Below are 15,689 nucleotides of genomic sequence, written 5' to 3'. Positions count from 1 at the left end.
CTCATAACTTGGCCCAATTTATGAGACAAGGCCGAGGCCCAATACAAAAGTCCCCCTTTAGGTTTTTGGCGCGAAGAAAAATTGGCGCGGGTTCGTCATTTTCCTGCTCCTGCTCACAGTGATAGCTCATGGAGTGAATAGAGCAAAGTGATTACATTCAATGAACTTGCTAGGGTTTCGTCCTCCTCAATTTTCTGAGGTATGCTTTCCAATCCATCACTATTTTTTCTTTCTTTTTCTTTTCACGTTTTTTTTTTGAAGTTTTACGCATCTGAAAAATCCATAAGCTGCGTCTACAGTGGGCGGAGCCAGTATTTTTATTAAGAGGAGTCAAAATATAAAGAAACAAACTCACCAAGAAGTATATAGTATATATACATATTTTTTTAAAAATTACCGAATTAAACATTGTAATTTTCCGACGAAGGGGTGTTGGTTGACAACCCTTAGGTGCATGTGGCTCCGGCACTGTGCGCCTATACCAAAATCAGAATCTATGCGAATTTTCAGTTCAATCACTACTTGCAAGCTCAATAATTTGATTTTTTGTGTGGAACTAAAGTGAAAAAGGGGATTAATTGACTTGAACAATTGATTGATGTAGGAGGCTGCTTGGCTTCCCGGTTGGCTTCAGCAACATGATGTGGAAATTAAATTATCTGACCATCATGTGGAGGTATTGTCTTTAAATTTGTCCTTTTTTTACCTGAATCAGAAACACCTTTTTTTGTGTTTAGTCCAGCAAGGTGGTAAACATAAAATAAAAAAGCAGAAAGAGAAATGAGACTTTTATTTTGATAAAAGTTTCTATTGTTTGGATCGCTCAGGGCTCGGGTGAGTTTCAGCCGTGAAATGTAATAGTTTGAGGGGAAAAGGGCCAAATATACCCCTCTACTTTGATATATTGTTCACATTTATCCTCCGTTATACTATCGGATCAAATCTAGCCTCACCATTAGCAAGGTTTTCAAATTTACCCTCTAATCTAACGGAAAGTCCCAAATCCCAATTTACCCTCTAATTTTTTCTCACAAATTACTTATCCCTGCGTGTGCTCTACCAGATAAGAAAATATCCTCGACAAGTTGATTTCTTATTCCACTTAATTATTTAGAGCAGGAAGACTTAACAAACTCGCCACCTTCAGGCATGAGAGCACTAGTAAATATTACTTTGAAAGAATGTTCTGAAGCTAGACATAATTTAAACAGATCATTTAATTTAGGATTTCTCAAACAATACTTAAGAATCATATGTCACAAATTTCATGCAGAAGTGCTTGCGCAAGCAAAATTTGCATCAAATGACATGCTAAATCCAAATCCGAAAGGGAATGCATTTACATGGATACCAACGGCCTTGTTATGCCTGTAGTCCATAAAAATAGTAAATATTAGTAACAACTTCATAAGCGAATGCATTTCGTCCACTTGAAGAATCAAATAAATCTCTTTCAAATTATCTACGGTATTTCACTCATCCTCATTTTGTTGGAGACATACCCATAAACTGTGAATTTTGCGTTTCATTTATGGTTTGAGCATAACCAAAGACAAGGGGAATAATTATGATGTAGCTCCACACTCCCATTTCTATAATATGGACCTTTTTTCTTTTCTGGTGGATCACACGAAGGAGATGACTGATTTGTGAGAAGAATTGCAGTAAATAGAAGGGATTTGGGGCTTTCCGTTAGGTTAGAGGGCAAATTTAAAAACTTTGCTTACTGTGAGGGTAGATTTGACCCGATAGTATAACAGAGGGTAAATATGAACAATATATCAAAGTAGAGGGGTATATTTGGCCATTTTCCCTAGTTTGAATTATATTTTTATAATGGTGCAAACTTTAAGATGTTGAAACAATACTAAAGCTTTTAGTTTGCACCATATAACAAATGCATAAAAATGGAGAAAAATGTAAATGTAGTACTTTTATCAACATCATTTATTGCACTGCAAACTAAGCAGGGGCTGCTCAATGATATTTGGGACCTAAAGCCAAACTTCAATTAGAGGCCCTATGTTTTATGATAGTATTAAAAGAAATTCATATAGTATAATTTTATTTGAAGTTTATTTTCTAGCTTTTTGTGATGCAAAATTACTAATAATTTGTTTATAATCAATTTCTTCTCATAATTCTTTTTCAATTATTCAATTGATAATATAGCTAATCTATTTAATCTCTCTTGTATTAAATTTTTAACCCTTCTCTTTTTTTGTTTTGGCATTTTTAATACCAAGATTCATATTTTCTAGTTTATATACTAAAATTCTAATAAATAACTAAAAAGACAATATATACTTACCAAAAAAATATAAAAAATAACAAATTTTATATGCAAAATAATAAGAAAAGTATAGAACAATGGAACCTGATTCAACAAGTAGTACTTTGCTGCTTCAGTATTCTTGATTCAAAGCCGGGAAACTTGAAGGAAAAAAAGAGTTAGCAATTGCTTTATGTTCTCTTATATTTGATAGAAAGGTTTATCAGATTGTGGACTTGTGAGTCTGGAGAAAGGCCAAAAAAAATACTCCGTATAAAAGATTAAAGTAAATACACGTTTGAAGTGAAAAGTAAATTAAGGAATAAGAGTAATGTGGGCGTATGATAATAATGGTGGTGTATAAATGAAGCAAGAAGAATATTCATACGTAAGGTTAGGGGTGAATCCCAAAAGTAACATTCATATTCCCAATTTATCTGTAGCGCTCCCATATTTTCCTTTTTCATGAAAATTGTACTTTGATTATTTGCTTACATATTTACTACAAGCGTATCATTAGTCGTCACTTCATATTTTTTACATGGTCTACAAATTTCTAATTTCCCCAAATAAGACTCGTGTGCCACAGGAAAAATCAACTGGCTCCTTGGTCTATTTGTAGGAATTGATCCAGCAGCATAATGCAGTAGCGTCCCATCCACACACAACACAAGAAGGTGGATATAAGAGTTGCCATTTATTCTTATCCGGAGATGATAGTTCACCACTCAGTTTGGTTCAATCAATTGATAATGTAAGCTGCAGGGAACTCTTGATTTTAATAAATTGTCTCGAAAGTTCTTTGCATTTAATGTGAGTTATTTCATGGCGTTAGTTTTAGAGACCCCGCAATTTTGTCTTACAATTGGAACCAAATTGTCCACGACTGGAGTGGAATGGATATAGAGTATTGATTTAGGCGACCAAACTAGTCTGCACTTTGTGGTTCAGTTAGATTGGTAAATTGATTGATATTCTCCTTCTCTCTTCAAATAAACAAGATAGTGAATGTTGCAGATTTGGTTTTTGGCACCAATTGCATGATGCTCAATCCAACGTGTTACCAATCCAGTCCTTAACTAGCTCTATGTTACTTTGTTTTTTTTAAGGTGGTTCAATTTCATCTTCATCTATCATTGGATTGTAGCTCAAAGAACCTGTCAAGTACCAAGTACACTTGAAGATATATCTGAAGCAGAAGCAGAAAGGACTCAGTCCAATCATGCTCTGTCAGTTCAGTGTGTTCAAATCCCGATTATTCCTGAAGGGAAGGCTAAGGAATTGAAAGTGGACAACTTTGCTGCATTAGGCAAAGGATCTAATGATACGAACAAAGGGGATGGGCAAGAGGGAAATGTCAGCCTATGCGAAGTCAATCACACGGACGATGCAGTTGAATTGTCGATTGCTGCATCTGAAGCACTGGTTATTCATGAGATGTTCAAAACTGAATCATTTTCAAAAAGAATTCCGACTTCAACCGTGTTGGAAGCTGCACTCCAGGTGAAACAAGCACGGCTGGAAGCTTGGAAAGAGAGTCATGAAAGCTGTCATTGTGATACTGAGGAGACATCTGAAATTGATTTTCTTTCAGACTCAGAAGATTTGAGAATGGAAGCTGCATTTGAAGATGTGGGACTATCTGCTAGTGATTCTGCTGATATGCATTTCCACGACTTAAATGTGTCTCACGTTAAAGATACTCTTGCCTCACAAAATCAAAGACTTAATGGAGAATTGGAAGATGAAGGAGCAGTTTTTCATGGAATAGACATTCTTCAGCCAGGAGATGGTTTTATTAAGCCATACTTAAAAGATATTGAGAGTGATTTCCAGTTGAAAGTGGATGAAAGATTTGGATCTTTTAGCAATGACGGGCAGAAAAAGCTAACAAGGGATCAGCATTTGGGTTTAGATATCACCCCTATGGCACGTGGGAATGATCACTTGTCAGATTGTTTGAACCAGGTAACCCCTATTGGTTTAGCTTCAGCACTGACAAAAATGGGAAACTACTTAATAAAGACAGAACATACCTTAATTTTGGCAAACTGACCTGAATATGCCAGTAAATAATTAATCATACTGCCGTAAGGAGAATTTCCTATCTCCATGTAGTTTTTCCATATCAATGATTGTTCCATTCCATTTTACTTGGTTAGCTATGGATTAGTTTGGGCCTTGACATTATCTTGTTATGTAGATTGTCAATTTTCCTGTCTTGGAAAGACATGCATTTAAAGCATCTATGGATTCACCCTCTGTTAAGAACTATAATGTTGCAGGTAACATATTTTTCATTGCTTCCTTTGCATTCCATTGGAAGAGTGTTCATATCTGATTATGCATTTCATCCTTACAGGAGAAGGTGATGAATTACTTAAAGTAGTTCCCAAAAGATTCGAAAGTCGTTGGTTTGGTGGTTGGACTTGTTTGAAGGTCAGTACCTTCAAGTACATCCCGTATCACTGATTCCTTTGTCAACACTTTTTATGTGACATATTCTATAATTAACAGGGCTTATTTTTTGTTAATCCAAAGCCTCAGTGATCCTTCATCACTAGAAAGAAGCACAAGTATGCTTAAGAATTGTCTGATTTGTTGCATAATTTAGTCTCTCTCTATCCACATATTCTCCTTTTTATTACCAATGAATGAGTTGACTATTGGCGTTGAGACAGATGCAACAAATTGAAGAATACTACTCTGATTCTGTTTCCTAAATTACTAGATTTTATGTCAGTTGCCTTCAATTCATTAGTCAATACTAACATCACTCATATAAATTAGGGTCACACCTCACCGCTGTAGTGCTGGTCTAGGATACATTTAGATAGCAAGATTAAATCTCTTTTTATCTTCTATTTCTTTTTTATCCTTATGTTCTCAAATCAGATCACTTTTTGAACCCGATTTTCAGAATCAAATGGAAAAATGAGAGTATGATCATTGGACATGATAACATTGATAAGCATGAAAGACATACAGTAGCAAAAATTTTCTATTTAATGAAATAAACCATAATAATTTTCTTAGTAGCATAGGAAAAGAAGAGCTTCACTAGTACTAGATGCCAAGCCACTGCCAAAAGATATCATAGCAGTGCATGTCCTATTTGAATTTGGGGTTTGCCTTTCAGCATTGCATCTCATCTCTTAGTCTTTCTTTGTTATCTTGCTTTGACTGCTAATTTATCTCCTCTTCACTTTTTGTTCGCTTTTTCTTGATAAGTAAGGTATCTTCACTTGCTGTTCTTACTACTGATAGATTAGGGAAAGAAAGGAAAGAGGAACACCAGGGAGAAGAGAAGAAAAAGGAGAAACAAAATTTAATTTAGCTTGGCTCAGGGAGAACTGCACGATATTAATGACAAATTCATTTCTCTTCTTTTTAAGTTCTTTTTTCAATTTTGGACTGTAAAACCTGCTGACGCGCCGAGAATTGCCTTGAGTATCCAGTCATTTGAAAGTTAATGCCCACGGAGTGCTTTCCTTGCTTGTCGTGAAGTGTGCCTTTTCAAACACATGCAATTATACTGGGTTGTTTTACATAATTTGATGATTAATTAAAGTAAAATTGTTTTTCTTAACAGTGGGAGTTTACATTTGCAGGCTGTAGTTTATGCTACATAGTTTTGAGGGTCATCATTTATTTGAATATGTTCATGTAGATGTCACTTCTTTGTTACGGGCAATATTTTGCATTAGTTTCTTGTCTTTAATATTGTCACCAATCTTGTTATAATGATGAACTCAGGACTTACATTATAATGGCTGCTTTTATGTGCTATTATAATGGCACGTTCTCGAAATTCTTATACTGCTGTTGCTTGAGTTTGTGGATCTCATTATGTTATTGTTGGATCATACTCCCTAGTTACATTAGTCAGATGTACCTAATCTTCTGTTTTCCTTCTTGTCTTGCTCTGCTCTTTAGAAGGAAGTAAACTCCTCTGATCAAGCCAAATGCAAAGCTATCAAAAGTATTCCTAAACCTTTTGTTGGCGAGACAAGTTATTTCTCAGAATCAGCTGACATAGCTCCAGATCAAAGCTCCTTCGTCGCACAAAAACAGGATGAAAGGGTCATCGTTGCTTCTCAATTGAGTATACCTTTTGAAGGTTTACGTAACAGAGGAAAGGAGATGATACTGCTCTCTCAGGATATTGCAAGATCCTCAAATCTATCCTTAGATGATACTCTATGTTCTGTTGTTCCGTGCAGTATATCGTCTGACCATCTGTCTTCTCCTTCAGCTATATACAATCATGTAAAGGATGAAAAACAACAGCGCTTTGGTTCCACAACTGAATGCGCTACAAAATTGCAGAAAAACTCGGTTCTTGATAATCAGGTGGTTCATGGGAAACAGCTTACCACTCCGAAGATTAATAGAGAAGGGATGGATCACCCAGTTCGCCGAGAAGTAACCTCTCTAAGAACTTATAGCGTACTCCCTGACAATATGACATCTTCAGAGAAAGGGTATTGTTTTGATACATCATTTTCATTTGAAAGAACTGATGTACCGATGCTAAAGCCAGTAGCTCAAATGACAAACAAAAAGGGAAATTGTGATGATACTCCAAGAGAGGGGAATGAATTTACAGTGGCTATGCCCACGAATACAAGCTCACCCCTTATATTGAACCCTGGGTCACAATGTCGTTTCCAAGTTTCAAAAGCATTTCAATATGATTTTGGGATGGGAAAGGATAGAAAGCAAACAAGAGAAGATCAAGCTAGTATAGAGTGTCCAAAAAGAAAGCGTGTTCGCTTTTCAGAAACTGAAACTGAGATTCAACGGAGGAAGGAGCCTAAAAAGTCACACGTTGCACTAAAATCTCGTTAGTAAATTGTAATTTGGAATTTGACCTAGTGTTGTTCAAAGAGAAAGGACACAAATTCACTTCTTTCGTCACCTTCATCTTTGCAGGTCATGCGCCCAAAGCTACTAGAAATTTGGGACTTCCAACTTCACATTTGGAGTCAAGAACTCAGGAACTCAAGAAGCGTCTAACAAATTCTTGTGCTAGAGTTGGAAGAAGATCGATGTTCAAAAATATGGAATTCTTAGTCACAGGATTTTCTAGGCAGCGAGAGAAGAAACTTGAAGACCTAATCAAGAATTATGGTGGCATAGTTCTCTCTGATATCCCCCCTCCTTCAGTTTATAGGGGTCAGAGACTTAAATCTCAGGCGGTTCCTGTTGTTCTTTGTTCAAAGAAGGTCGGTCATTGTCTGCTTTTATTTTGGCATTTCAATTCATATCTACTAAATTAAAACAATGTATTTCTGTTTGCTCTTCATCCCCAGTAGATTGATACTACATCAAGGTTTTCAGGCCTCTAGCATGATGCTTATAATGAGCATAAGACAGAACGTTGTTCGTATGTAAAATAATGTCCAATGACTAACTACTGCATCTTTGCTGGTTTAATTGAATGTCAGATATGGAGATGGTTACAATAAAGGAGAACTAGATGTCCTCAAACCGAAGAAAGAGTAATATTAGCAAACAAACCCTCTCATTAAAGTTCCACAAAAGAGTTCCTTCTTTCTATAGTGAAGGATATAATGGAGCATTATGAATGCAGGAAGGTTGATACGTCTTGGGCAGAACTTTGTTTTTTCATGTCTAGGTCATTTTGTGGTGATCGTTTAAGTCGTAGAACTTGATTTCCAAATGAATTTGGGCTGTTTTACTCTTAAAGTGAATTAATTGGACCTTGGAGCTTTAGATACTAAAACCACAACTTAAATTTGTATGACTTCCGCTTCTTGTCCCGGTGCCTGTATATTTCCTGTCATTTCATTTAAGCTACTACGATCCTTGAATTTACTTCTGACAATATAAGATAAATTGTTGTTGTTATTTGATGTTATTGCAGCTGCAAACAATCAAGTTCTTGTATGGATGTGCAGTAAATGCCTTTATGCTTAAAGCTAAATGGCTTACTGATTCAATTAGTGAAGGTCGCATTTTACCAACAGAAAAGTAAGTTTTCTACCATACCCAAGATGGCACCGAATTTATGGATTTTTCAGCTATCACCTTTGTATATGTTATATATATGACAGAATATTCACTTTTTCCGGCTATAATTCTTCTATAGAATCTTGATTTCATGTTGTCATTCTACAATGTATAGTTTAAGCAATCGATAAGGCACTGGTAACAGGAAAAACTGTATTCAGTTCTGTAGTATCTATCAACTCTATGCCAAAAATGAAAGTTGTCGTTCCCTCTTTTAGAAGATAACTTTTCTTCCTATTTATCTAGCTTATAGCAGAAGACAATATGCTTCCAGATATTAGGTGTTAGTATCTTAATGTCTTTTGTGTCTATACGTGCTTCTTTGAATGGCTTATAAATGATGACTCGTTAACCCTTTTTCTTTTTTGTGCATCTTCAAAAAATGAGTCATAGTTACCTATAAAAAATTGATTCTTAGGTTCAATCTTCTTAAGGAGGATATGTGCATAAGAATTCAAAAACATATATATGAGTTTGGGGATGGTTGCTACTGCTTTAACACAAGTCAGGCATTGTATTTATGTTTGTGAAAGCTCCAAATGTGTTTGCTTAAGGATTAAGATATGTAAAACTACGGCCCTCAAAGGACTAAATCTACTCAATTTTTTATCCTGAAGCAGTTAAACTCGTTATTTAGTACTCAATTTCAAAATTGCCATATGCCAAGTAAGTGGGGCCTCTATATTAGGTTTAATAATCCAGCCAAAGGGGCCAGCATTATTAAGGATGTTGGGCCTAAAAATATTATTGTTAACAAACCAGACAAAGGGGCATGCATTATTAATGAAGTTGGGCCTTCAAACACAAAGAAAACAGATCGGGTTTATTACAATACAGGCCCAAAAAGAAGAAATAAGAAGATACAGATCTGGAAGGCCAGAACCCAAGACCCATGTCTTCTTAAAACACGCTCTTCACCTCCACCACATAATCTTGATCCCCCTTCCATATAACTCCATGCTCTAGAAATTCACCGTATGATGTCTGATTCAGAAGGGAGTGTTTGTCCAAGCCTCTGCGATGCTGATGATGAAGGAGAATTGCCCCAAGATACAGAACTTCCTTCTATTCTTCCACGGATCAGGGAACTAGCACTAGTGTTTGACTCAGAATCTGATTACTCTTCTCAATCTCACAATGATACTCTCTCTCTTCCTTGGTATGGTGATTACTTTTTTAATCAACAAATTGTTCATACTCCTTCTGTTATATCCGCTTCGAAATGGACAAAGTTGGTTGTGGTGAAGGCATGCAAAGCATTTGGGGTTAATGCAACTGGTTTTGAACATGAATTATTGAATATGATTCTAAGAATGGACCAGAGGAGACAATCTCAATTGCAACAAAGGGAGTCAGAAGGGGGTTGTTCGAAGACAAAAAAGAAGAATGGGGTGATAGAATTGAGTATGTTTGCAGGAGACAAAAATTGAAGAGTGTTCACAAAGTAGGTTCGTTATGGGTAAATAGATGGGCTAGCTGGGCAGATTTGCAAGGAAATGACATAGGAGGTGGGATCATCATTTTGTGGGACATGAGGTTGTGGAAAAGCATTAACATTCAACAAGGTATATACTCTGTTTCTGTCATTCTAGAAAGTCTCCAAGAACAATTCAGGTGGTGTTACACGGGGGTAGATGGGTGACATTCAAATGCAGCAAGAACGGATCTTTGGCATGAATTGGCAACAATACGGGGTATTTGGGATGAGCACTGGGTGATAGGGGAAGGCTTTAATGTATGCAAATATGAGCATGAAAAATTCAACTGTCTTAGAAGGTCCAGAGCAATAAAATCTTTCTCTAATATTATATTGGAATTGGAACTGTTGGACTTACCCCTACATGGAGCTCAATATACATGGTCTAGTGGTGAAGAACAACTTCAGGCTTCCAGAATTGATAGGTTCTTAATTTCATCTGAGTGGAATGACAGTTTCAAGGCAATAAAGCAGGTGGCTTTACCCATAGTAGAGTCTAATCATAAGCCATTAATGCTTGAATGTGGCGATTGGGACTCTAATTCATCTTATTTTAAATTTGAGAATATGTGGTTGCTAGCAAAGGGATTCATGGACTCAGTTAAAAAATGGTGGTCCAGTTATCAGGTAGTGGGCAATCCAGCAATCCAGACTTCATCTTGACTCAAAAATTGAGGAATTTGAAGAAAGACATCTCATGCTGGAATAGGGAGGTATTTGGAAAACTAGAAACTCAAAAAAGTAAGGCACTTAATGAACTAACTGTACTGGAACAATCATCTGATGGCAGAGTCCAAACACAAGCTGAGAAGGCTCAATTTATCAACTTACAATCACAAATTCAGTAGTTAGCAAAGATTGATGAGGTTTCATGGAGACAAAAATCAAGATGCTTATGGCTCAAGGATGGAGATAGAAATACAAAGTACTTCCAAAAGATAGTTAATGCTCATAGAAGAAACAACTGCATTGATAGGCTACAGATGGGGGAAGTCATCACTGAAGATAAGGAGAAAATCAAAGTGAAATCCTGAACTTCTACCAGCAGTTGTACTCGGATAATGAACCTTGGAGGCCGTCAGCTAGATTTGACAATTTAGCTAGGATTTCAGAAGCTGAGAGACACTGGTTGGAAAGGGAGTTTGAGGAACAGGAGATTCTTTCAACCATTAATTAATATGCTCCAGATATGGCTCCAGGACCTGATGGTTTTACTATGGCATTCTTTCAACATGCTTGGGAGATTATAAAAAAGGAGGTTATTGATGCAATGAATCACTTTCACCACAACTGCCACATGGTTAAATCTATCAATGCCTCTTTTATTGTTCTGATTCCTTTTCATTAGTCTTATAAGCAGTGTATATAAGATTGCTTCTAAACTTTTGGCTGAAAGGCTTAAAACAATCATTGGGAAGTTGGTATCAGGGAGTCCGAAAAAAGGTTACCCAACCAAAAACTCAACAGGGGTTGGGAATTAAAGATCTAGCAGCACATAATAAAAGCATGATCTCAAGTGCTCCATACAGTGTGGGATTATGAAAAGGCATCGGCAAATTATGGAGGACTTTTGTTCAGAACATCCACTTTGAAGTTGGGAATGGTACACACATCAGATTCTGGAAGGATAAATGGCTTGGAAACTCCTCCCTTCAAGTTGAATTCCCTAACTTATTCACCATAGCCCAAGATCCTAATGCTGTTATTGTTGCATATAGGGAAGGGGTCAATTGGGACTTGAAGTTCAGAAGGGACATGCATGATTGGGAAATAAACGAGCTGCTAGACCTCTATGCAAGACTACAACAAAGCAATGTTAACCCCCAGGCTGTGGATAGACTTAAATGGGGGTATCATGGCGGAGGCATCTACACAGTCAAGGTGGGATATCAACAGATGTGTTCTAGTAATCCCATGATAGACAACTGGCTCTGGAAACTTATTTGGAGAACCAAGCTGCCACCAAACACCTGGATAGAATTATATGAGGCATGCCTCACACAAGATAACCCGATGAAAAGGAACTTCCAGTTACCTAATAGATGCTACATGTGTCAAAAGGAAGCTGAAAGTACCAGCCACTTGCTCCTACACTGTGAGGTGGCTTTAGACATATGGTACATGTTTTTTTTTACCTTTTTGGTCTTAAATGGGTCACCCCTTACACAATCAAGGATGCTTATAAGAGCTGGAGTTTATGGAGAGTTGATAAAGCCATCGGGAAAATTTGGTCAATGGTCCCTGCTTGTATTTTCTGGTGCATTTGGACAGAGAGAAACAAGAGATGTTTTGATGGAAACTCAACTCCTATAGGTTTTTTAAAGGCTCTGTGTATTGCCAATTTGTTTTGTTGGTCTAGACTGTACCCTATCAACAATATTGATCATCTTTTGGATTTCATTAGTTCTTTAGCTTTGCTTAGCCAATTATGTATAGGAGCTGGAATATTTTTTGTAAGCTCAAATGCCAAATCATGTACTTCTTGTGTCTTCTTGATGCCATCTATTGAAATCACTTGCTTTATAAAAAAAAGTACTCAATTTCAATGATCTGCTGATTTGATTTATCAGAAAATAAAAAGATCTTGCTGATTTGAAAAATCTTCTGCATGCATGTTCCTTTTCTTTTTCTGTTAGTTCTATATATTTGCTAATGTTAATGTTGAGTGATGATTCTCTTCCTTATTCCATAAGAAAAGCATGATGAAGGGTGTTAGACTGCACAAGTTACATTTTCCTTTTGAGTAGTTCCGATAGTTGATTCTGGTTACTTGCTTATTCATGATCAGTTGCATCTCAACTTTTTGTCAGGTACATGGCTGTTAAAAAATGTGTTGGCAAACTGTGTGTTGCTGTCGAAAGTTTAGTCAAAAACAATAGTCACAGCCCTATTTTTGACAATCTAGGCATCATGCTTCACGGTGAAAAGAATTTCTGCACCGACATGGCCAAAATTATCAAGGTAGTTATGGTTTTTAAGTCAATCAATAACTTTGCTGTCTTCTCTATTTTCTTGCAATTCTCTTGCTCAGTTGCTCTTACTTCTCCATTTTTCTTTTACTATATCAAGTGCCAGGTTTCCTAAAACGTAAAACAGTAAGAGCAAAAACGAAAAATAAAAGAGAAAATTATTCAGGTCTCTGTTGTAGATAAATAAGTTTATAACAGAAACCAAGTAGGGCAAAGTCCTCTTATGGTTGTGTTCAATAATCTTAGAATTTGTCCAGTTGGAAGAGCATTCTCGTTTTACAAATTTTGTTTACTTGGTTTGAATATAGTAATGGAAATTCCATTTAATGATTAAGAAGGATCACTTATACAAATAACCAGTACGTGTCCAAGTTTGCATGTGTTTATCAGTTCTCTGTTCAAGTTGGCACCAAGAAAAGAGAGAAAAAGAATATTTTGATTACTGTACTGTTTCCGAAGGATAAATTCATTACCCGGGAGCTTTAGATTCCCGTCAAATTATCAAGTTTCTCCATTTTGAGTCAAGCGTCACAGCATCTCTGTTGATCAAATGTAGGGTCAAACAGTCAAACAAAACTTTCTTCTGACCAAAAAGACATCTCTAAGCTAAAAGACCTGAACAAACAACATAAAAGAATGTCACATATTGATCTAATAGACACTTGAAATAGGTGATAGTTTTTCTTAGATACATTATTCTTACTTATCTTAAGTATACTTCATTAGGTTTTGTGAATGATATGCTTTTACTTTGGTCCTGATTCCTTAGGGAGTTAATATTATAATTGCTAACACATAAGAAATTAAAAATAAAAAATTGATCAAACCCAATTGGGTGATTCTGCTAAAAGAAGTTGATTTATGTTTCGCTCAACCCCAGCTCACTAAAATCTTCTATGGGCCCCTTCTTTTTACCCGTGGAAAAATTAGAGGACACGGCTTGATGTGAACTGATCGCTGTCAAAATTTTGCCAGAATCTAATATATCGCTTTCCACATCCTTGAAATGATCTGGAAATTTTGTTCTTTTAGCTTAATCTCTTGCTGTTACTGCTTGTACAATTAGTTATTTATATGACTTCAATTTCAATATCAATGAAGTGACCCTTATCAAGAATAACATTACAAAATTTCTTCTTGCTTGTCTTTGTTGGTCTTTAGTTTCTCAGTCAAATCCATGTGATAGTGTTCTTAGAGAGGCTACGTTGTTGTCATTCAAGCTTTCATGTTATGATACCCCTTTTTCTTCTTTCTGGGTCCCTCAGCATGGTGGTGGACAAGTTTTCAAAACGCTTCTGGAGTTGGTTCAAAATCGTGACGATGAGAAGATTGTAACGGGAGTCATTGTTACTGAAAATGAGCGTAGCGCATCACGTCACCTGAAGCACTGCGCCTCGGAGAGGACAATACCAATTATGGTTAGTTAGACCCTTCTTCAATTGCCTAGTTTAGCCGTTTAATTGAATTATTTAGCTAAAGTATCTACTTAAGCTCTAACTTGCATAAAAGTAAGGTATTGAGGGGCCTTGATGCCTGATGGTTCGTAGAATTTTAATCTATTCTTTTCAGCTCTACATTCCCACCTACACTTTTTTTTCCTTCACTTTTGTGCAGTCAGCTTACTGGATCATAAGGAGTTTACATCTCGGAAAGCTCCTTCCTTTGAAAGAGAAGGCGAAATCCTGCAAGTTACCAACTCTCAAGCTTCCAAATTTCCCTGATACTCTAGGTCTAAGTCAAGAAATATAAATGCTCTTCCTTGTGGGCACGTATTAGTCTTGTGCCAGAAGTTACTTAGTACAACCCCTATGAAGAGAAACTTCACGTTATCACCTTGCATGGGTTACCTCATTTCTTGACATATGAAACCCCGGTTCACTCGGCTGCTAAGTAGTTGCTGATGGTGTAGCAGCATAATGTCTGCTCCTCCTTGAGGTGTACATAATTTATCAGGAGTATGTGTTGATATTTGCTTATAGGCGCAAGATTGGTTCAAAAACATTCATTTAGGCAGATGGGCAGAGGCACAAGACAAGAACAGGGATCGGTGCTCAAGACAGATATTCATCCTAGCTTCTTTGAAGGGATATGCTGTATCTTGTATGCTGAAGACCAATCAAATATGTTAAGTTATATGTTGTTGTAAGTCATCCTCCTGGATTATGCTGTTTCTGCTGTAAGAAGCCTATATTACTACATGTACATGTTCTGTTTGAAAAATATACTATTCCTGAAGATAAATAAAAAGTTCTTTTAAGTCTAAAAACTACTCTATAGATTGATTTGAGGCTTGAGTCTATACACTCGAATATTAGCTCCATACACTTCCCTTTATTTTATTTTTTTTGAGAATGGTAACAATATATTCATCAGCCTTGAGGAAAAGCCGGGCACCATATTTACAAAGTAGATTAAGCAAAATAGAACCTTGTTCTTCTTACAAGGTTACTACAAGGCTCCTAGAAAATCCATTAAAGATTCAGCACCTTCTACATATTTTCCTTTACACCAAAAACACAAAGACCGTATACAATTCATCTGTATAGAGTTACTATTGTCTTCAAAACACCTTGCATTTCTCTCTGTCCATATAGTCCACCATACACAAGCTGGGATGGAGTTCCACCATTTCTTCTGCCTTCCCCTGCCTCCCCCCTTTTTCCGGCATTTCAGAAGCTCAATTGTAGACTCTAGCATGACAGATGGTTATTATTTTCTACATTCTCATGACACAAGAAGCATCTTGAGCTTAGCTGAAATCCGCTTCTTTGTAGTTTTTCATGAGTTAAGCATGCTCGTCTAGCCACCAACCAGGAGAAGCGTATCACTTTGAAAGGAGCATTAACTTTCCAAATATTTTTCCAAGGCCAGCTTGTATTTTGATGTCCAGTAGAGTTTAAAAGAGTGTATACTGATTTAATTGTGAAGTCCTTTC

General features: G+C 36.6%; 1 protein-coding gene across 2 annotated transcripts; it reads left to right on the top strand.

Moving 5' to 3' along the window:
- Window positions 1–83: 83 nt before the first annotated feature.
- Window positions 84–15,020, top strand: LOC107792705 (uncharacterized). 2 transcript variants are annotated; one of them, XM_016614940.2, is made up of 12 exons: window positions 84–199; window positions 605–676; window positions 2,895–3,026; window positions 3,382–4,240; window positions 4,476–4,557; window positions 4,635–4,711; window positions 6,212–7,118; window positions 7,208–7,500; window positions 8,163–8,269; window positions 12,596–12,746; window positions 14,020–14,172; window positions 14,369–15,020. In XM_016614940.2, exons 3-12 carry the CDS (start codon window positions 2,986–2,988, stop codon window positions 14,501–14,503), a joined length of 2,805 nt encoding a protein of 934 aa, XP_016470426.2. In that variant the 5' UTR covers window positions 84–199; window positions 605–676; window positions 2,895–2,985; the 3' UTR covers window positions 14,504–15,020. The 2 variants fall into 2 exon arrangements, with proteins under 2 accessions (XP_016470426.2, XP_016470425.2); XM_016614939.2 differs by having other exon boundaries at window positions 6,209–7,118.
- Window positions 15,021–15,689: the final 669 nt, after the last annotated feature.

This window comes from Nicotiana tabacum, chromosome 2 (genome assembly GCF_000715075.1).
Source record: "Nicotiana tabacum cultivar K326 chromosome 2, ASM71507v2, whole genome shotgun sequence".
NCBI lineage: Eukaryota > Viridiplantae > Streptophyta > Magnoliopsida > Solanales > Solanaceae > Nicotiana > Nicotiana tabacum.
Note: the sequence above shows the minus strand (reverse complement) of the source record. Positions and strands in the feature narration are given on the sequence as shown.

Excerpts from the sequence above, each read along its gene's own strand:
- LOC107792705 (XM_016614939.2), top strand. The coding sequence starts at position 2,986 with ATGATAGTTCACCACTCAGTTTGGTTCAATCAATTGATAAT. Across the intron at positions 7,119-7,207 it reads ACACGTTGCACTAAAATCTC|GTCATGCGCCCAAAGCTACT; the intron begins GTTAGTAAATTG and ends TCATCTTTGCAG. Across the intron at positions 14,173-14,368 it reads AGAGGACAATACCAATTATG|TCAGCTTACTGGATCATAAG; the intron begins GTTAGTTAGACC and ends ACTTTTGTGCAG.